The following is a 14,630-nucleotide window of genomic DNA, read 5'->3' on the forward strand; positions in this document are numbered from 1 at the left end:
TGGTTTATTAAATGATGTAAGGTTTAATCTTCATTGTCTGCCCTAAGAGCTAAAGCCTGCTTAGAACAGTGCCTGGGTGGGGCTTTTCAGAGGTACAGCCCTAGACATCACACGCATAGGTAGCCAGGCGCTGGGGAGAACAAAGCTGCCTGCTCCAAGCTTCCAGAGTCTCTAGAGCTTGAAAAGGCTCCCCAACCCCTACTCCGCCCCACCCCCCACATTCACACACACCTTTATTAGACCACACACCCACTTTCCACACTTTAAAACCTATGGTGACCATATTAATCCTAGGGAAAGGCCTGCCTGAAATTAGGCTGTCTGTACTAAAAGAAATGTGGTGCTGATGCTTCAGAGAGCTGGGCCTGGGGTGAGTCTCCACCCTCCCACCACCACTTCCCAAAGAAACTGTATCAGTGTTGTTCAGAGATTGCAAAGAACAAGGCTCCAGCATCTGCCTTGTGGGAGTTGCTCTGTGGCCAGGGCCAGGACCATGTGAGAGAAAGTCGTAGGGACTCTGTGCCCCAAAAAAGAGCAGCCCAGATCCACCACCCTAACCCATCCTTCAGGGAGGAAAAGCCCTTCATGCACAGAAGTCCTGTCATTTGTGAAATAAACGAATCCTGGTTGCTATTTGGCAACTCTCTCCTCCCTGGCTTTACCCCTGTTATCCTGGAAAAAGCAGGCAACACTTTTGCCAGTGGAGAGGTTGTATCAACCCCATTCCAGGTAGATTCAGAGATCTGGGTACACACCTAGGTAGTCCCCATCCACCTCTGTTTATCTCCTCGGCTCTCCCTGCTAATTTCTACCTCAAATTAATGTCTTTTCTCCTTTTCCTTTTTACCTTGTGGCTCAGTAGTTCATTGGTTCATTGTTAAGTCTTTAAGGTCACTTCATTCAGACCAGTGTGGCAGGCAAGGTGCTGGGTAGACAGTCGTCTACTCTGGAGCTCAGCCCCGGGACTGGCTGGTTGGTTGCTGTCCTCCGGGTCGCAGAGATGTGCTTGCAAACCCATGTGAGGAGAATCCATGTGATGCGTGCTCAATGCTGGATGCATAATAGAATCTCCTAGGGAATTCAATAAAAATTCAAGCCTGGAGCTCACCCCCAGTGATTGTGACTAAATTGATCCGGGATAGGGTCCAGGCATTCATGTTTTTAAAAAACCTCCTGGAGTTTTAAAAGTCTAATGTGCAGTAGCCAGACGTGAGAACTGCTGCATTAGCTTATCTGGTGAGAAAAGGGTGGCAGGGAGCAGGAAGAGAGAAGGACACAGAGTGTGTGTGTTAGGGAGGTGTCCTAACAAAAAATATGAGTGTGGGACATATTTGGGGGGGTCTCTCCCCACAAAGGACTGATGGGAACTGCCCCTACCATTGGCTCTTCTCCAGTTGCTTTTATGGATGATGGAGCTTTGGACCTCCTCTGTGACAGTGACTAACTGTGTCTTTAATCAAGAAAGAGGACATGAAGCAGAAGTACGAGCACATTTAAGAACTGTAATTGACAATACTGTAACAAAGCCCAGGTGAATATGGAACGAGGTTACCTTAAGCAGTTTGTTCCCCTCCTGTTGATCCTTGATCGTACAACTGGGGCTCTAGGCTGGGATTGTGTCCCGATCAGGTCTGGGAAAAGTGAGTGTGTGCTTGTGTAATAAGCGAGTATGCACGTGTTGGTTCTGGGTACAGTACGTTATGTGCATGTGTGGGTGTGGACATGCCCATGGGTATCAGGATGGGAGTCAGTTTACAGCACCCAGAAAAGACAGCCTCTCCCTAGGCAGGAGTACGATGCTGCTGACATCATCATTCTTGGAAATACGTTTTTTTCAGGAAGAGCATCCTCTCAGGGTGCTCCTAGAGCCCACATTTAGAGTGCCTGCCTCGCTTCCCCAGGATCACCATGACCCTGGATGAGGGACTGAGTGGAGGTTGACAACCAGCTGGGTTGTGCCAGGCAAATCCTGTGCCCTGGTTCAGGGTTGTGTTGCCAAAAGGAAAGAGTCTTTTTGGAATTCACTCAGAGTTGCTGGATGAGCAGGCCCAGATCTACATACTCCCTTCTTCCCCGCAAAAAATCTCTTGAACAGTTCGAGGGATTTAAATAAAGCAAATTACTGGAGTTTTGGCGGCGGCCACTAATCCTGTATGCTGGCCCTCCCAACTTCCCTGCTTTTTCATTAGACTGAGGTTGCCAGACCTTTTGAACATGAACCCATATATGATGCTATATCCCACCCAGCACCAGTTTCTGTGAATTTACAATTTATATAATTTTATATTATTTTTATTTATTAATTTTTTGGATGTGTTGGGTCTCCATTGTTGCACGGGCTTTCTCTAGTTGCAGAGAGCGGGGGCTGCTCTCTAGTTACAGTGAGGTGGCTTCTTGTTGCAGTGGTTTCTCTTATTGCAGAGCATGGGCTCTAGGGCATGCAGGCTTCAGTTGTTATGGCTCATGGGCTTAGTTGCTCCGAGGCAAATGGAATAATCTTCCCAGACCAGGGATCAAACCTATGACCCCTGCATTGGCAAGCAGATTCCTATCCACTGTACCATTAATAGAATATTTGGAGAGTACAGAGAAAAAAGCAAAGAGAAAAATTCATTGATCTACCACCCAAATCTGATATTAATATCTGGGTGAATTTCTCTCCTGCCTTTTAATTCATAGGATTCAAAAGAAAACAGCAATGTTAATGCAGTCATTCATACATGATGATTTTTGTATCCTGCCTTTTCATTTAATATTGCATTATTTTTTGCATATTCCTTCATTCTCTTCCTGAACATTATATTTAGTAGCTGCACAATATTCCACCAAGAAGGTAGATTATGCTTTAAAATCGCCTTCTGGATTTCTTTCTTCATTCACCTGAGGGAGGGAGAGGAAGGAAAGATGGCCAGGAAGAGCTTTTCCTGTTCAGGATTCCAAGAAAAGCATCTCCAAGTCTGGCTTGATACTTCAAGTGGTTATCGTTCTTGTGTGCCCTTCTAATCCTGACCTTCAAGCCACCATAAAAGAACCTGACCCCTTAGTAGGAATTGGCAGCCCTGCCTCCAGTCGAGCAGAGGCCCCTTAACGTGAAATGAAAACGACCCTTCCATCCAAGGAGAGAAAGACTAGAGTTAAAATCTAACCACTGTAACTGCAGGACAGAGAAGTCCTTAAGCCTCCTTCAAACGTAGCACCTAGAAATGGTACTGATCACAGACTACTTGTCGGTAAGAGGGGAGAGCTATGAAAGGATAACTTTGTTTGCTGGTAGCTGCCTGGCTGCTGTCAAGGCACACACCTTCCACTTTGAATTATGTATTAACTAGTATTGCAGATTAAGCTGCCTTGAGGACAAAGCCCTATTTAGTCACCTGGGAGACATAGCCTGCTGCTTTTTGGGGGCCAATTTAAATTTCACCTTCATTAGCTTTGAGAGGTTTTGATTGTGGTCAGCCCAGAGGAAGTTGATGGGATGAAGCCTGGAGAGATTGGAGGAGACCTCGTGGCTTGGTTGCCATCCTCCATTCTGCTTGCTTTGCTAGAAGCTGTGGGCTGGGTGCCAGGGTGGAGCACTGAAGCGTGAGGTCAGAGGGCACGGGGGAGCTGTGGAGCTAGAACATCCCTCTACCCCTCCTCTGCCCAGTGACTCAGTAGGCAACCAGTGGAGCAGAGCAGCACCTGGCAGGGCTATCCCACAGCTTCAAGCATGAGTGATGACAACAGGGATCGAACAGCGGGCTCCTATTGGCACAGGTATTTGAATATTTCATGGGTTTGGATTTGAAAATTAGTTGAAAGGTGAGATATTGGTTTGTAGTAGTGTCAGATTCAGTCACCTCAGACCCTCCAGAGCTTTGAGAATGGCCTCTTCAGCCCTCCAAACTCTAGAAGTCTCTTTCCCTTGGTTACTCCACCACCTGTAGTCTCACTTGTGCCTGGTAGTTGACACTGCCAGCCCTCACCTCCACTTCCTGGAGGCAGCACCAACAATTCACACAACAGCCCTTTCTCACCCCTTTGTTGTGATTTATCTGCATTCTAGGGCTTCCCAGGTGGCGCTAGAGATAAAGAACCCACCTGCCAGTGCTGGAGACTTGAGAGACTCTGTTTAGATTCCTGAGTTGGGAGGATCCCTTCTGCCTCCCAACAGGTCTCCTACCCAACTCCTAGTCTTTACCCCAAAGTACCAAACAAGACTTATAACCTCTTACTGCTTTGCTCTGACATCTTCAGTAGGTCTCTGTTACCTACTGGATAAAACCCAGACCATTCTGTCACCCAAGGCCCTCCAGAATCCGTTCCCAGCTTCTTCCTCTGCAGGTAGACTATCAGGCACTTTCTACATGGCAGCAGTGATGCAGGGTCTTAAGTGTAAATTTTTTGTTTCATCCTGACTGGTCTTTGCTGGGCTTTGAACACACCTCACGCATTCCTCTGCTGCTGCTGCTAAGTTGCTTCAGTCGTGTCTGACTCCTAGCGACCCCATGGACTGCAGCCTACCAAGCTCCTCCGTCCATGGGATTTTCCAGGCAAGAATACTGGAGTGGGTTGCCATTGTCTTCTCTGGACGCATTCCTCTACTTTCTCTCTTTTAGAATGTTTGTTTGGCTGTGTTAGGTATTAGTTTGTGGCATGCAGGATCTTCGTTGTGGCTCACTGGCTTCTCTAGTTGCTATGCACAGGCTTAGTAGCTGTGCTGCCACGAGGGTTTAGTTGCCTTGCACCACCACATGGGATCCTGGGCTTCCCTGGTGGCTCAGATGGTAAAGAATCCGTCTGCAATATGGGAGCCCTGGGTTCGATCCCTGGGTTGGGAAGATCCCCTGGAGGAGGGCGTGGCAACCCACTCTGGTATTCTCGCCTGGAGAATCCCCACGGACAGAGGAATCTGGCAGGCTACAGTTCATGGGATCACAAAGAGTCAGACACGACTGAGTGACTTAGCACACATGTGGTATCCTCGTTCCCCAGCCAGGGATGGAACCCATGTCCCCTGCTTTGGAAGACCAATGGATTCTTAACCACCAGGGAAGTTCCTCCTCTATATACTCTTTATTTGTAAATGATGCCTTCTGTCTAGAATGCTCCTGCCGCTTTTTGTGAAACTCTGCTCAGCCCATACCAGCTCAGAGATCTCTTTCCTGAAAAAATCTGCAAATTCTTCTAATTGGAGTCTCTCAGCAACATTTAATTATGAACTTTCTTCTATGGTAACTTAAGTTTTTAAGTGTATTTGTCTTCAAAATGGATAACCATTTAGACAGCAGAGACCAGCCTGACACTTTGCAGGGCCAAAGCATCCTTCTTGGCTCAGAGCAGGTCATACGTGAATGTTGAAATACTGCATGAACCTTCTGCCACAGAACTGAATAGGTGGCTTACCCTCTGGAACCTGGGTAGCAGCTAGTTCAGCACCCTCTGAAATCACGTTTTTAAGTAATTGGATATGGAATTATTCCTATTTCTAAATCCCCAGTGGTAGGCAGAGATAAATGTGAGCTTTGTTGTATCAGCCCCTTAAAGATTCCCCAACCCACCTCCCCCTGAAGAGACTAATGCAAATAGGGCCCAGCAAAGTGGATGTTAATTACAGGCAAATTCTGCCTGGCCACAAGGGTAAAGCTCTCCTAGCTGCCTGATCACACTAGGTCACCTGGCCCTGAAGACCAGAAAAAGAGAATTTGCTCACCAGGGGAAACCATTTAAGGGGCCAAGCCAGTGGATATGGGCAGAGTGTTTACTGTTCTCATAATGGTGCCCTGGGCCTGCTGTTTATTTCGGAGGTTTTAATTGACTAGTGAGGTGGTGCTATACCAGCTCACCACCTATAAACCTCCCTGGAACCAGCTGAGTGAGTTAGGCACTAAGCCTGTGGGACAAATTTGGAGTCTTGGAAATTAACTAGGCATGAGATGATCCCGGAGCAGCCCCAGGAAACTTGCACCCGGAGAAGTCATGCTGCTGTGTTGCTGAGGGCAGAAGGGATCTTTCCAAACTGGCTGCTCTGTTCCTTAATTGTCTAAACAGGTCACTTGCAAGCAGCCAGTTGGCCGGATCTGACTCGGACACATTTGGCCTGACCTGTGGAGTGTTTTTTAACGTTTGAATTAGTAGCTAACACTTCAGTGGGAGAAGACTTCATATAAGAATCTGAATTTCTGGCTTCTCCTAACGATAGAGCACCTGGCCACGCTGGGCTATCTCTCTCAAAGGGACATCCCCTTTAAATGGGACATTCACTTCCCACCAAGCTGATCACTAATTTTTTGTTGCTGCCCAGCCTCTGCTTGTTTCCCCTGTTCTAATAATTTGTAGATTGCAGTGGGAGGTAGAATTAGATAGCTTTTCCAGTCTGGCAACTCCAGGCTCTGTAATGCCCCTGCGTGTAGAGGCAGTAGTTAGAGCTCAGGGAGTCCGTAATGCAATTGAGATAGGGCATTTTTCATGAATACTGAACTTCCTGCCACCAAGCGTCACACCCTGGAGGGATAAGTATGTAGAATCCATAGCATTGGCAAGCAGATGCCCTTCTCTGGTTGAAGTTGGCTGGAGTTAACCTTTACTGAGCACTTACTCTTGGTTGGTCTTTTCAATCTTTATGACAGTCCTGTCAAGCAGATAATCAGTCCCATCTCTGGGGTGAAGACACTGAGGTTAGTGCCACGTGGCTGGCTAGTGACAGAACTTACTCCAAGGGCTTAACCAAGGTCTTCTCTCTCCACTTGAGCTTCAGTAGCTGTGGTGCATAGGCTTAGTTGCTCCTTGGAAGATCCCCTTGTGGGATCTTCCAGGATCAGGGATCAAACCCGTGTACCCTACATTGGCAGCCAGATCCTTAACCACTGGACCATCAGGGAAGTCCTTGAACACTTGTTATAAAAAGCACACGAAAAAGGAATGTTTAAACTATGTAGCATATTAGTGATGATTTTCTCAAGCAAGAGTCCAAAATGATTTGGTTTATATACTGCAAGATGGGAGTGGGTGGAGATGTGTCAAGGTCTGTTTACCTGGGGGACTGAGGCATGAGCTCTGTGGCCCAGTGTGAGTCATGGTGAGCCCCTCAGACTTCTGAGAGGCGCAACTTGCAGACTGCAACTCACATTCCTATAAATTTTCATAGCAGTTGTCCCAGGGGTATCCAGGAGATATGTAAATTCATTTTTTACTAGTCTTCAATTATAATACATCCAAGATTTTCCGAGATTTAGAAACCATTGTGTTCAGCTGTTTATAAACTTCCTTCCTTGAATGCTAAGAACTCATCTCTGCCCAACTCGACCCCACTCCATCTCACCTCACCCAGGTCTAGCGTCAGCTTTAGGGAACTTGGAAACCTCTGGTGATAAGGTCAGTTGGGAATTTAGGAAGTCGTGGGTGTCGGAAGTAAAGGTGTAAAAAAGGGGAGGAGGAATTGGTTTTGGCTCTAGGACACAGGGAACTTTCAAGGTTCTTGCAAAACCGTTGTAGCTCTTGAAAGCCTTAAAGTCATCAGCGCCCCACTGCAGAATTCAAGAGCTTGTCACAATTGTTAAAACCTTTGACTTTTTTTTTTTTAATTTAACGAGTATTGTCTTCTGAGCCTTTTTTACCCCCAGCAGGAAGGTTCTGCTGTTTTAGCTTTAGGTTTAGTTTTTTGTGTTCTACACAAAGCACAGCTCCTTCGCCTGCAGCAGTCGGGGGATTTCTACCTGCTTGCTCGCTTTGCAGGGTGAGTAGGGTTCGAGGCTTAGAAGACGGGGCGTGGGGCAGAGGGCAAGTCAGAGTCACAATTTTGGAAGCCCCTATGGGTTATACTGAAGTTAACTGCTTCAGGTTCCATGTTGAGCACAATGACCACCTCTTCCCTGGGCAGTTGGTCCCGGGCTGAACGCGGAGGAACTCGGCTTTTGGCTTCGGTTGGGAAACCCAATTTCGGAGTGTGCGGAGACTGCGAGTCTTTCCGAACAGGAGGAGCCGCGTCCACTCGGGACCCTGCGTCCCACCGCGCGCCGGGCTTCCCCCGGCCGAGTCGAGAAGGGGATGCCCCCTCGCAGCCCTCAGGGGAGCCCTCCCACTCTTCCCAACTTTCCCGGCCCCAGGGCCGGAGGAGGGCGCTTCTCCCGGCGGGGGCGCGCTCGGTACTTAAAGGCTGCTCGGCGGGGCCAGCGCTCGTCAGTCGGAGCGCGCGGCAGCAGCAGCGGCGCACGGTGGAGCGAGGCGCAGCGGCGAGGAGCGGGAGGAGGGGCATGGAGCCGCCGCGGGCCTGCTGAGCACCGGAGCGCGGGCAGCCGGCGGCACGGTGAGCGCGGGCCTGGCCAGCCGGCCAGCCCTCTCAGAGGGGCGGGCTGCCCGAGGAACCCGGGCTCCAGGGGTGGCGCTTGCTCAGCCCCGCGGACCCCGCCGGCTCCCCCAGCCAGCCGTGTGGGTGCTGCGTGCAGCGCCGCGAGGCAAGCTGAGGGCTGCGGCATCTCCAGGCTTCCCGGCGGCCGTTCCTGTAGCCCCCTCCCCACTGACCCCTCCTCCCTTTCTTCATCCTCTCCTTCTCCAGCCTCTCCTCCCTTCCTCCCTTGCGGCTTCTGTTTTGTGAATGGATTAGGAGGTGGACGACGGGGAGGCGCACCAGGCTGGCTGGAGTCTCGCTGCCCCAGGCCCGCCCGGGTGTTCGCACCTGTCCAGGCACCAAGATGCTCGGGGCCCCGGTTACTGCGGGTCAGCCGGGCCGTGGCCGCAAGTACCCGCGGCCTGGGCTTCCCTTTCCTTGCGGGCTCGGAGGAGCTGGGAGGGAGGCCGGGCGCAAAGAGCCCCTGCCCCGCGCACAAGTTTCCGTCCCGCCGCGTGTGGGCCCCACAGCAGGGCACACCTGTCAGCTGGAGAGGCTACAGACTGGGCAGCCCCGCGCAGTGTCGGGAGTAGATGGGGGCGTTCGTCTTTGGCTGGAGGTTTTCTCTTTTCCACGTCTCTCGGGGTAGGAGGAGGGCTTAGGGCGCGTCCCCAATCTCTTGCCCTTGAAGCCGGGTGCGCATTAAGCTACAGGGGCTGAGCTCTCCTGGATCTCCTCTGAGAAAAGCGGGTGGAGGGGGACAAGAGGCTCCTCTCCGCCGGCTTGAGGGGTCCCCTGTCTGAGCAGGGCCACTTGAGGCGGAGCTGGCACCAGAGCCTGATTGCACATGGGGTCTCTGGCTGCGGGACCTTCTTGGGGCCTCTGTGGTATAGGGGTGCCAGGATAAAGCCTTTAGTTCCTGAGCGGGGAAGGAGGGGTCCTGCCCGGAAAGGAGGGGGCCGGCGACACTGAGGATGCCGCCTTTGTCTGCAGACACACTTTGCCAAGGTAGCGCCCGTCCCCCCTCCCCCCAGGAGGTGAGTGGGGCCTGGTCCGACTGATTCCTTGCGTTTTCCGTTTCTTCCCGGCTGGGTCGTGGGAAACGGGCACGTGGGTGTGGCTGGCACCGCCTTCGTTAGAAAGCCAGGGTCTGGTGGGGGTGAGAAGCATGGCCAGTGCCTTCCGGGCTGCGTTAACCTGGTGGGCACCGCCTCTGGCACTGCACCGAGGCGGGGCGCCAGCGCCGGGCAGGTTGCTGGGTTGGCCTCGGCGCCCCCTGCTCTTTACCAGCGCGCAGGCAGGCAGCAATGCCCGCAGCGCCCCCATGGCATATAAGCTCTAGAGGGGGGTGGGGGCTCTCCTAGGTGGTGGATGCAGGGCCTAGGGACCCGTGGACTGCAAGCGCGTGCGAGGGCCCCCCGAGGGGTGGGGCGGGGGAGACAAGGACGGCTGGGAATCTTGCAGAGGAAGCACAAGGCAGGCTCCCCGGGACAGCGGGGCAGAGCGCCCGGAGGCCGAGCTTCCCGGAGAGGTGAGGCTGCCAACAGCACTTTCCGGACCGAAGCTGCTGGAATGCTGCTGAGGCCTGAGTCTCCGGTTGATTTAGGCACCGACTACGTGTTCCTCACCCCTCCTGTGTGAGAGGTGGCAGGGGAACCAGCCCCCTAGCAAGAAAGTATGTTTGTGTTGAGGTGGCAGTCAGGAGTCAGTTTGAGTGAGACCTGGACTTGGAGCAAGCTTGGAAGTGAGACCCCTTTGTCTGTAAAGGGTGGGCGGTGGTGGTAACAGGATTCTCCAGATCAGGCAGGTGGCAAGGAGAGGAGATGGGGAGAGGGCCTCATCAGCCTTCCCCCAACCCCTCCCCTCCCCCACTCAGTCCTTCAGGGCTACTGTTCAGTATAATGATTTACCTGGGACCTATGGAACAAGAAACTATTGGAATCCCTCCCCAAGGAGTTGCTAAGTCCCAGAGAATTTGGGCAAGATCAGGCAGCCAGGGCGATAGTAGGGCTGTGTCTCCAGCACAAGGCTTCAAGTACCAAGTGCTCGACTCGGCTCACTAAAACACAGCTCTTTTCAGATGGGCAGATGCTGGAAGTCCTGAGTGTTCCTAAAAGAACCTGCCAGCATTTCCTGGAGTAGCGGGGCAGGGGTACAGGGGTACGTGGACGGAGATTCCATGCGGGCACTAGGGCCAAGTGGATGGGGCTTCCTGGCAGGCACCCGTCCCGGGCTGCTGGGCTGCGGCAGTGGCAGCTGCAGTTCCCCCTGGTGCCCCAGTGCTGGGCTTCTAGGAGGGCTGTCCACACCCCAGCTCTCATTTCCTTTTCTTTCCCTTGTCTGCTTTTCCTGGTTACTTTCCCTTTTTTTGCTGCCTCTCAAGTCAAAGAGAAAAAGATGAGAAACAGAGAACATTGGTAAACTTTCTCTTACAGATTTAGTTGTTTTGAGAAAGGGAAGCTGTTTCCTCCTTTTTTCCCTCAGGCACCTCTCTCTGTTTCCTGCTCTTTCTCATCTTTTCCTTCCCCACTTTCTTCATGGGTGTGATCCCCTGGTGGGTATAGGGCATAAAGGCTGCCTAGCTGCCCTTGCCCCTCCACTTCCTCCCTCTTCTTGGCTTCTCAGATGCTCAGAGCTTCCTCTGGCCTCAGGCTCACCCCTACTGAAGCTTACCTGTGAGAGCTTTGGGTCAGGTAGATCCCAGTTCTGCCACCAGCTAGGTCTCTCTCAGATCTCTCTGGCTTGGGTTTAGCTAATGATAGTAAACGCTGCTTTGAGTGCTTTATGTATATAACCCATTGAATCCTCAAAGATGTTAGGAGGTTAGTGCTGCAACACACATTTTACAGATGAATAAGGGGTAGAACAGGCACACAGTAAGTGGCAGAGCTGAGTGTTCTTGCCTGGAGAATCCCATGGACAGAGGATCCTGCCTGTCCTCTGTCTGCTACTAAACTACTACTACTATTGGTCTGGCTTTCGAGTCTCCAGTCTTGGTCATGTTCAATAAATGGTGATGGTTGTTATTAGTGGATCATTTCCCCAGTTCTAGGCCAGGCCCAGAGAACATGCCCCCACGGCCATTGACCAGAGAAACTGCCTCCCGCTGACCCACTTCTCCCACCTTCTCCCACCAGATGCCGGTGCAGCTGACAACAGCCCTGCGTGTGGTGGGCACCAGCCTGTTTGCCTTGGCAGTGCTGGGTGGGATCCTGGCAGCTTACGTGACAGGCTACCAGTTCATCCACACAGAAAAACACTACCTGTCCTTTGGGCTGTACGGTGCCATCCTGGGCCTGCACCTGCTCATCCAGAGCCTGTTTGCCTTCCTGGAGCACCGGCGCATGCGACGGGCAGGCCGGACCCTGAAGCTGCCCTCCCCATTGCGGCGCTCGGTGGCGCTCTGCATCGCTGCATACCAGGAGGACCCCGACTACCTGCGCAAGTGCCTGCGCTCAGCCCAGCGCATCGCCTTCCCCGACCTCAAAGTGGTCCTGGTGGTGGATGGCAATCGCCAGGAGGATGCCTACATGCTGGACATCTTCCACGAGGTGCTCGGTGGCACTGAGCAAGCCGGCTTCTTCGTGTGGCGCAGCAACTTCCATGAGGCGGGTGAGGGTGAGACGGAGGCCAGCCTGCAGGAGGGCATGGACCGCGTTCGGGACGTGGTGCGGGCCAGCACCTTCTCGTGCATCATGCAGAAGTGGGGAGGCAAGCGAGAGGTCATGTACACGGCCTTCAAGGCCCTTGGTGATTCGGTGGACTACATCCAGGTGAGGGTGCCTCCCTAGGTGTGTGTGGATGTGTGGATGTGTCCAGCCAGCCAGGCATACTCTCCTGGGGAAGTTTAGGTCCAGTCTAGGTGCCTTGTGTCTTGTGCTTTCCTCCCCTACACTTCAGAAGGCAGTAAACACAGTAATTTTCAACAGCTGTCCTGGGGTCAAGAAGACCTAGGCGGGAATCTTGGATCTGCTGGTGCTTTAGCTGAATGAATCTGGGCAGGTCTCTGGACTCTGGGCAGGTCTGTGGATTGGTATCCCCAGAGTGTCAAACAAGTGTATAGCATTTACTTTATACCAGACACTGTTATAAGTACTTGATGTGTTTTAGTTCTTTTAATCCTCACAATATTTCTAGGGGATGGGTACCATGCTTATTTCTACTTACAGAAACTGAGCCTGCAGTGCAGCTGCCTAATGCCTAACTTGCCTCATGTCACACAGCAGTCATGAGCAGAGCCAGGAGTGGGGCCCAGGCCGTTTGTCCTTGTGCAATACTGCCTCACCATTGACAGCATGGGATGAGCCTCTTCATAAAATGTGGGGAAGAGCAAAAAAGAATCATGCTCCAAAGCACTCAGATAGTTTTAGTTATGGGTTGATGAAAAGTCTCACTCTTTCTGGTGTCAAGTTCTTATCCGTGAGGCGGAGGGACACAGGTGCGAATTACCCCCCAGCTCAGGGCTGCAGCCATCTTGGCAGGGCCAGGACCCCAACAGACCCTGCCTCGCTTCCAGCTAAAGCGGGCATTGACACCTCCTTGAAAATTTTATTATGTTGACAAGGTAACACGGCTCCAGTTTTCATATAACAAAACCTAGAGAAAACTGATCAAAGATTATGCATCTCAGTACCGAGTAGAAACTGACACCCAGGACCCAGATTTGTGGTCCAGCATCTGTTCCCGCTTCTCTGTTCCTGCCCTTCTGCACATATGCCCATCGCTTGAATGAATAGCAGCTGCTGTGGTCGCCCACCTACGTACCAGCACAGTCTTGCTGACAGCATGTTGCGTACTCCAATATTTAAATTTTCTATACGGTACCCACCTAAAATTAGCTTGCTGCAGATTTTTTTGTCTTGGCTGTTTGGAAAGTTGTACCCTCGCATAAGAGTTGGTACACCTACCTCTTCCTGCCTTCCTAGGCCCAAGGGCCTCCTCAGCGCCAGAGAGGGAGGGCTGTGAGACAGGTCTTGATTCTGCAGTCCGTCTAGGGTCAGGGGCCTTTGAGACTTGCCAGTGGACTCAGACGACTTAGAAAAGCCCTGGAGCCCTGGCACAGGCTCAAGCCATAATGACTGCTGTCTATTCCCTCGAAGCACAGGATCCCCTCAACCCTGCCCTCCCACACCTCTTCCTTTCCAGTGTGTTCTGGTGGGTCGGCACATGGGCTCACCTGGGGCAGCCCTGGGCCTGCCTGTCAGTGAACACTTTGGATTTCAGTCTGTCTTCACGAGCCCGCTGAAGGTGTCTTTCCCTTTTCAGGAGATAACCCTGCTTCAGCCAGTGGGGAAGCCCTGGCAGCCGTTTCCTAACCTTGCTCAGTTGGAAAGACCTCCCTGGGATGAAGGAAGTGCCGCAGTGTGAGGAATGACAGTCAGGGCTGGAGTAGTTGTGTGACCAGCAGTGCTGGGAAGCTTGGCCTATAAGCTGAGGAGGTTCTGGGAGTGTGGCCTGAGCCTCCTGCGACCTTCCCAGTCTGGGCCAGTACTGTAAGGATGTGTCAGTGGGGAGGCAGGTCGGAGTGGCTGCGATGACTCTGGCTGTTCCCCTCTGCCCTCTGCTGCTTGTCTGCAGTCACTGAATCTTCAGGGATGGAGAGAGAGAGCAGAGGGTTGGAGTGCAGCCCCTTTCCTGCAGGCTAGTGGGCTCTCACTCAGCAACTTTAGTAGAAGAATTTTAGGTTTTTGCAGACTCTGGGCTCATCTGTGGATACTGTTTCTTGCTCTGTTGGGGTCAGGAAGCCAGTTCCCCTACCCAGTGGCTATTTGGGATTTTTACAGCATCTCAGTATTTTCTAAAATGTAGACAAGGAGTCAGGCAATAGGGTAAGTGTTTGTAGTACAGGTTCAACTATTAACAATAATGGGTCGCCTAACAGAATCAAACCAGGAGTCTCCCATGGAGGGGAAGGTGGGTGGGCAGGATTTGATCCAGGTTCTGAGTGGAGGAGCTGCTATCAGCTTCTAGGCCCATCCAGAGCTGGAATCTAGGTGAGAACAGCCCTTGGCTCTGCTGGGCCCTAGTCTGGGAGACCTGGCCAACAGGGCACAAATGGCCTGGCAGCCACACTGGTGGGGCTATGACTGGGCTAGATACACCTTCCACTTGGGCTGGCTGTCTAAGAGACTGAAACAGGGCAGCCTGGTTCATGATGATCCCGTGAGCAAGCTTTGGTGGTAGCCTCTGGCAGGAGCCATTTCTCAGCCTTCTGAGCAATGTCTGCTGGCCTTGCTCTAGCCACAGTGCCTGTCAGTCTGATTTCAGTGACGTTTTCCTTTCTTCCCAAGGACCCCAGAGAAATATATTAAGACCACTTCTGAGG

At 52.1% G+C, this 14,630-nt stretch overlaps 1 protein-coding gene across 11 annotated transcripts in view; it reads left to right on the forward strand.

Annotated features, from left to right (window-relative positions):
* LOC102397999 (hyaluronan synthase 3) overlaps positions 1-14,630 on the forward strand; it is a 206,589-nt gene that overhangs the window by 187,119 nt on the left and 4,840 nt on the right. For 10 of the 11 annotated variants that reach the window (XM_044932099.2, XM_044932101.2, XM_044932100.2 and 7 more), the window contains one exon: positions 11,443-12,078. In XM_044932099.2, the coding sequence (XP_044788034.2) occupies positions 11,443-12,078 (636 nt within the window). Of the gene's footprint in view, positions 1-4,945; positions 8,285-11,442; positions 12,079-14,630 lie in introns of those variants that run through there. The other variant, XM_044932107.2, reaches the window with a different exon arrangement.

The sequence above is a fragment of the Bubalus bubalis genome, chromosome 18, assembly GCF_019923935.1.
Source record: "Bubalus bubalis isolate 160015118507 breed Murrah chromosome 18, NDDB_SH_1, whole genome shotgun sequence".
NCBI lineage: Eukaryota > Metazoa > Chordata > Mammalia > Artiodactyla > Bovidae > Bubalus > Bubalus bubalis.